General features: G+C 33.5%; 1 protein-coding gene across 1 annotated transcript; it reads right to left on the bottom strand.

Annotated features, from left to right (window-relative positions):
* Window positions 1–1654: 1654 nt before the first annotated feature.
* Window positions 1655–6602, bottom strand: LOC133311476 (uncharacterized). The gene is made up of 9 exons (XM_061512531.1): window positions 6399–6602; window positions 6221–6283; window positions 6038–6093; window positions 5266–5359; window positions 5057–5117; window positions 3591–3672; window positions 2611–2666; window positions 2174–2237; window positions 1655–2087 (listed from the first exon to the last, which is right to left on the bottom strand). Exons 1-9 carry the CDS (start codon window positions 6528–6530, stop codon window positions 2024–2026), a joined length of 672 nt encoding a protein of 223 aa, XP_061368515.1. The 5' UTR covers window positions 6531–6602; the 3' UTR covers window positions 1655–2023.
* Window positions 6603–6871: the final 269 nt, after the last annotated feature.

Here is a 6871-nt window from a genome sequence, read left to right as displayed (position 1 = left end):
TCTCATTTGGGTTATGACATACATAGTATACTAGCATACTCAACATGTTTCTTAGCTTGACCAGTATGTCTGAAGCATTCCTCAATACTATTATCATATTCACATGTATTTTCATGACCTCAAAATTATACACAAAGAATCAATATGCACTATTATTAAGTGCATATCCAATGAACAAACAGTTCATTGTATTTAGTCCAATCTTAATCCTTTTTGGTTTAGGAATTGCGACCTTAGCCAAATAACCCCACACTTCAAGATAATTAAGGTAGGTTCGTATCTTTCCATATTTCCATATAACATATTTCAAAGGGGACAACATAGCGGACGACATCATTTTCAATGGAGGAAGGGATGTAGTAGCCCAATTGGGCCAATGAGGTACAGGAAGGGGAAGGCCCATTCATATCAGGAGCAAGCCCAAGCATCTAGAAGATTTCATATGTTAATATTAGCTCAATTATAGATTATGGATCAATATGTCTCGAGACTTTAAAATTTTGATTGTTTTAATTTATTGGGTGCTAGTTTTGATTGCAGATGGCCATTTTAGTATTTTTTTCTTTATGATTATTCTATTATTTTTACTTTATATTTATGTTATGAAATTTAAATATTTAATTGGTTATATGATTTATTATGAGTTGCTATATATATTAAATATAAACTATATTATATATATTAAATATATTATTTAATATCAAAATATATCCTAACATGTCGCAATTTAATATTTTTTAGAATTAAAGCCTGTTTGAATGGGTTTTTTTCTTCAAAAGATGCCTTTTTTAAGAAAAAAAAGTATTTCTCAAAAAAAGTCTGTTTGAATGCCTGCTTTTAAAAAAAGCAGAAGTCATAAAAAAAGTCAAAAATTTACTTTTTTCAGAAGCTAAAAATGTTAGCTTTTAAAAAAAGCAGAAGTCAAAAGCAAAATATTTTTTTTCAAAAATCAAATATTTTTAAAAAAATCTAAATAACTGTAACTTTTATAAAATGTGCTTTTAAGATAAGAAAGTGATAAAAAAAACTTTCTTAAAAAGCCAATACAAACAAGCTCTTAATGTGTTAAAATATCATATCATATCTTATATCCCATGACGGTATCGTTGCAATGTAAGTTGGAAAAAAATCCACAGCCACATAATTGACGAGCGACTATTAACACATACAAACCTTTTTGTCCTTGGAACTGGTCTTCATGCCATTTTACTATAACTCCTTACTATAATATGGTATCGTCATTGAGTGCTATGCACTATGCAGGGTTTCCTTGCGACAATAATAACTAATAAAATAACTGACTATAATAATCTCTTAATTACGAATACTATGTTAAAATATTCTCGATATTTAGATAAGCTTTAAAAAATTATTATACAAGGTTTTCAGAATATTTTTGGAAGTTATTCTTTATATCTTCCATATTTTAAGTTTTGTTTTTTTTTAAAAAAACTTCACTTATTATCTTAAGAAATTAAACATTTTTTAATTACCCTTGAGGAAACTCAATAAAAAATAGTTTTTTCTTTTCTTTTTTCCTTAAAAATACTAAAAGTCTTTAACTGTATCCAAGATAAAAAAAACAAACAATACAACGATTGGTCTTTAAAAAAAATCATAAACTTCACCTACAGGAAAGGGATTTGTTCTTCGTGAGTTGACAGCCAAACTTTATAATGAGATAGGTTCAAAAGATCGCGGCATCAGTTTAAACTAATAGCCTACACTTTGATTTGTTTTTGTATAGCCTTTTAAGTATTTAACCTAATATAGTGTTACAAAATCCAGCCTTCCCAAGGTGTTGTAATACATTCAATCTATCAACTTGTAATGCTACTCACTCCACAACCCGTGTCCTGATAAAATTAATCCACTCCAATTCACATTCCCCTCCTCCATCAAGAAAAGAAACTACTGGTTCACAACTGTGTACGCAAGAACAACTCTACCCTCCAACTGATCTTGTCAATTCACCAATACAATATTGCAATGTACATTTTGTATTAATGACATTAGGGATGTATCATTCAACCTTTGCTACTACTCCACCGGGCATATTGCTTTCTACAACCGTCTCCCTTACAAATCTGGGAATTCAACGAGCATAAAATTTAGGCAATTAATTAACAAAACAAGAATAGTTTTCCAAAAGTTCGAACCAAGAATAAAGTACCTTTCCAATTTGTCACGTGATGATTGCAATATGTAGATTGAGAGGATGAAAGACAACATGAGACCTGGATACATCCATGGAAATATTTACAAGCAGTAGCAACAAAAATGCGCTCTCTTGGTAAATTGCATCTTTCTCATATACAAATTCATGAAGTCCTTGGTTTGAAATAGAAAATTTCAAGTAATTTCAATCCTCAGCTATGAAACGTATATTTATATCAGTCAAATCACTAGTACTAGTAAAAACAAAAGCAGCCAGGCATATTTGTCTTTACAAAACATGTGAAAAATATGGGGCACCAAATTACTCACTCTCTTGTCAATGGATTAGTGAGACGGAATGAAAGTTGACATTGCAAGAATAAAATATTTGCAAGAAAGCTAACGAGTTCTCGTCTTTATCGAAACAGAATAGTAAGAAAGGTATTTATTTACCTGAACCAAACAGAACAAAAAATCCTGAAGTAACATCTATCTCTGAATGCTCCTTCCTGAAATATTTCAGAATGCATATTCAACAATTGTTTGTTTTCTATTCTATAATATTTAAAATGCCAAATGACTAAAGCTTATCATTCAAACACTAGTAAACACAGAAAGCTTATACATCCACATCACCAACTGACCCAAAACATTTGTGTGTGTTCATTCCTGTGCTTAATAAACGCTCTAACTTTAGGAGTAAAGAACACTAGGATAGGTCTGGGGGACAAAAGCTGTTGGAGATTTATATGCATTTAAGGCCTACATGTATATAAAAGGAGGGAAAAGTGTTTGTCATTTTAAATGACATGAAGTTATGTCATTTTAAGAGAGAGACAGACACAGAAAAAAAAATTATTTGAATTTTAAATTAAAAAAAACCCATCCACTTTCTCTCTTCCATGATTTCCGTTTTTCTGTGTCTATCTCTCTTCTAAAATAACAAACACCAAACTCATAAAAGGAAGAGGTTAACCAGCAAGCTTGTGAACTGCAAACCAGATAGAAAGAACAAAACAAAGGTTCATGTAGTGAGAGTAATTTGTGCCACAAACACTACCGTTTAAAGTACATGTTTGTTGAATCATTAAAAAAAAGGGGTTTTCAGACATATTGTTGAATTTCATGGGAAAAGGTGGAAAAGAGACTCTAAATAATCAATATTATCATGATACAATGTGTGTAAAATGCTAAATACTTAGATGGATATTCTAGGTCAAGTACTAGTATCATACAACTAGTAAAAGTCCAGCCAAATAACACTACTAGGATAATAAAATTTCAAAAACAATTAGAATCCCAATATTATAACCCACCCCCTCAAATGCAAGAAAATAGGACCAAGAGGCACTATAAATAAATTAGTTCAAAATTAATATTGATTAACCATACGAAATATGAAAATATATATCTGCAAATGAAATAACACCAACCATGTATATCGGACAAGTATATGCTTCGGCCAATGCTGAGCATCCCAGAATTGTTTACCAATCTCGGGGTGAATTTCAACATCTGTAAAGCCAAAACAAAAGTTGTAAGCACAATGAAAGCCCTAAAAAATAAGTGATATAAGCATGGCTAAGTAAACATATTGCTCAATCTTTTTCTTAAATATACCTGACTAATGCCATATTGACTTTTATCAAAGTTGAAGGTATCAACTTATTTATACTTCATTATGAAAGGAAATGTCTACTGAAAAACAGGTTCCACAGAATCAGTTTCTGATATGAACCTTCAGAGAACCTCTCCTCAAAAGCTAGCTCGTAAGGAAGGAGAGCCCAAAGTCCATATAAACCCCATATCAGAAACCTATGTTACTATGTGGGACTCCAAATCCCATACTTTGCAATTGAATTACACCACACTCCGTAGCGCCACGCTCACGAGGGCTAGCTTGGGAGAGTCTCACCCTAAAAGCTAGCCCATAAGGTAGGAGAGCTCAAAGTTTACATAAACCTACACCAGAACCTTACGTTTCCGATGTGGAACTCCAAGTCCCATACCTTAGAGTAGGATCGTAACATTCCACCACGCTTCGCAAGCCCGGTGTTCACGCGGGCTGGCTTTGCGCTAGTCTTTTACTAGCCCTAGACAAACATTACAATGCCAGCATCACCACCCACACCACTCGATTGCAATCGGGAGACATAGTGGAAGACTCTAATACCAATTGATACGAACTTTGGGAGAGCTTCACCCCAAAAGCTAGCCTATGAGTTAGGAGAGCCTAAAGTCCATATAAACCCTATACCATAACCTTATGTTTCCGATTTGAAACTCCAAGTCTCATATCTTGGAGTAGGATCGTAACAGTTTCACTATCAATTCTGTAAGTATATTTATCAACAGTAACTATATGTTTCTCAAAATTAATCCATACACAGTATAATCAATAATACAGACTGGAATGATTTCAGACTGGTAGAATAAAGTAAGAAAAATGGGTTCTTTAACGACATTTAAATACTCTCCTGTAAAATAATAGACAATATTGAATACAGAGATTAGTACATGAATATGCCAAATGGCAATTGAAATTGTACAAGCTAGGTAAAATTTATAAGTAGAATGATCATCTCATAAAAAGAAAAATAAAAAAAGCTTCAATAAATATAAAACGAGGGGTAAATGAAGATTGAAATGGTTAAATTTTGACAAATTACAAATAAACCTGGGAAACATTAAATAAAAAAGTTTTTAAAACCATAAACAATTTACGAGCACAGTCCTTGATATTTCCAACACATTTAGGGAGAATCTTGGCAGAAGGTCAGATACAAAAGCTAGGAATTTCAAAGTATAATAAACAGAAGCATGTCACAACCCAGTGAGCAGCCTCTGCGTAAAGAACTTGATGTTTTATAAATTGAATGATTAGAGAGGAACAACGTACAATGGTGAGGCATATCCACAACTTTTGCTGTGACACCATGCAAATCATTTCCTGAATACCTCTGCACAACATAAAAATTCCAATAAATTCATTTCCAAGTGACAAAATCTTTGCTTTATTGTTTTGCATCCATGAACTCATAATCCAGTACGGTGATTGGATAAATTGAACAAGTTGATGTACATGACCTATCTTAAACACAATATTACCAGATCTACATCGATCATTGGAACCTCCGTACTTTTCCGATTGACCAATAGAAGCCACGGGATTAAAAACTTTTCCCTTCCAACTTGAAATGATCTGCAGATAAATTTAAATAAAAATAAATAAATAAAAAATTATGACCACATTTTCTTCTGCAGTTTAAGAGGGGGGAAAATCAGATAGAATCAAATAGCAAACAATGCGCTCCCTCATATAGCATGACCAGTGTGATTGCATAAAATTTCACACATTACTCCTTTAATTTCCTGTGATGAGCATTCCAACTTTACTTCTCTCACCAATGCACCATAAGAAAATCCGATCTCTTACTAACACACTACTCATTTTATGCAGCTAAAATTCCACAGCCTCTGATTCAAACACACGGTTTATCCAGATTATCATATTATCTATTTTTCAAGCCTAACTATTCTCAGAACAGAAACCCAAGCAATCAAGCATTGTTCATTCTGCAAAGAATAACGACTAGTATATAAAGAATCACAGTACAAACAGCCATAGTACATGTCGACAGGATCCTTAATTGGCATCTGAAATTGATGAATTTGAACCAAATATCTTTTCCTTCAAACTACTTCTTATCTAGTGTCTGTTTGGGTTAACTTATTTTGTGTTCAAAATAAACATATTGGGTAAAAAAATAAAGAGGCGATTTTTTCCTACAATTTAATAAAATCCAAAAATTAACACCTACAATCCAATCCAAAATCAATTAACACAAAAAGACACAGTATACAGAAGAAAATTTCTCACATTTTATAAGGATCAGCCCCAGTGTAACCCGTGGGCTTGGGTATGGGCATCAACACCTACAATCCAATTCCCAGAAAGAACCAATTACAAATCGAAATACAAAGATAGAAAAAATACATAAAATTAGATTGTTTTTTTTTTTTTTCAGAAAACCCTAATTTCGCAAACTTCGAAGATGCGCACCTCACGATTCACTGCGAAGATGGGGCAATGTCGGCCAATAAGGTCCTGCCACACGGTTCTCGACTGCAATCGGAAACAGAAAAAGAAAATCGAGAGATGAAACGGCGCGTATAAGAGAATGAAAGAAGAGAACAACGCAAAAGAGTGAATAAAGGGAAAATGGGAAATGGAGACGAACGGAGTGATATTGACCCATGCGGCTCATGGGGACGATGTCGCCGGGTCTGTAAGCGAGAGCGATCGAAAGAATCGACGGCAATAGCAGCAACAGCAACGGCGAGAGAACCGGTTTCACGGTGGCTTCAGCCATTGCTACCAACTCACTCTAACTCAGATTCACCTTTCAAACTCTCACTCACTTGTGTCGTATTACTTTCATCCTGTTGCGTTTTGGAGCTTGAAGCACTTAGTGAAAGGAACTCGTATTGTCGTTTATGTTTATTTATCGGGCCAATCATTTGGACCGAGCTATGGCCCAAGGAGACTCCATCATGACCCAATCAGTTTAGTCGCCCTTCATAGTTGTAACTTGTAAGACAAATACCTGCCTTAGAAAAAGTTGGTAATTCGTGTCTAAGAAGGATTAAAAATATGGAAAAATAATTTTTCATTTTAAATGACACAAAGTTATATGATTATATCATTTCAAAT

Source organism: Gastrolobium bilobum, unplaced genomic scaffold (genome assembly GCF_033153095.1).
Source record: "Gastrolobium bilobum isolate Gb01-03AN ecotype WA unplaced genomic scaffold, APGP_CSIRO_Gbil_v1 utg10537, whole genome shotgun sequence".
Classification (NCBI taxonomy): Eukaryota; Viridiplantae; Streptophyta; class Magnoliopsida; order Fabales; family Fabaceae; genus Gastrolobium; species Gastrolobium bilobum.
This window is presented reverse-complemented; position numbering and strand designations above follow the sequence as displayed.

Coding starts and splice junctions, on each gene's coding strand:
- LOC133311476 (XM_061512531.1), bottom strand. CDS start 6,530: ATGGCTGAAGCCACCGTGAAACCGGTTCTCTCGCCGTTGCTGTTGCTG. Junction 5,118..5,265: donor CAATGATCGATGTAGATCTG/GTAATATTGTGT, acceptor TATGTTGTGCAG/AGGTATTCAGGAAATGATTT. Junction 3,673..5,056: donor TGTGGATATGCCTCACCATT/GTACGTTGTTCC, acceptor TTGGCTTTACAG/ATGTTGAAATTCACCCCGAG.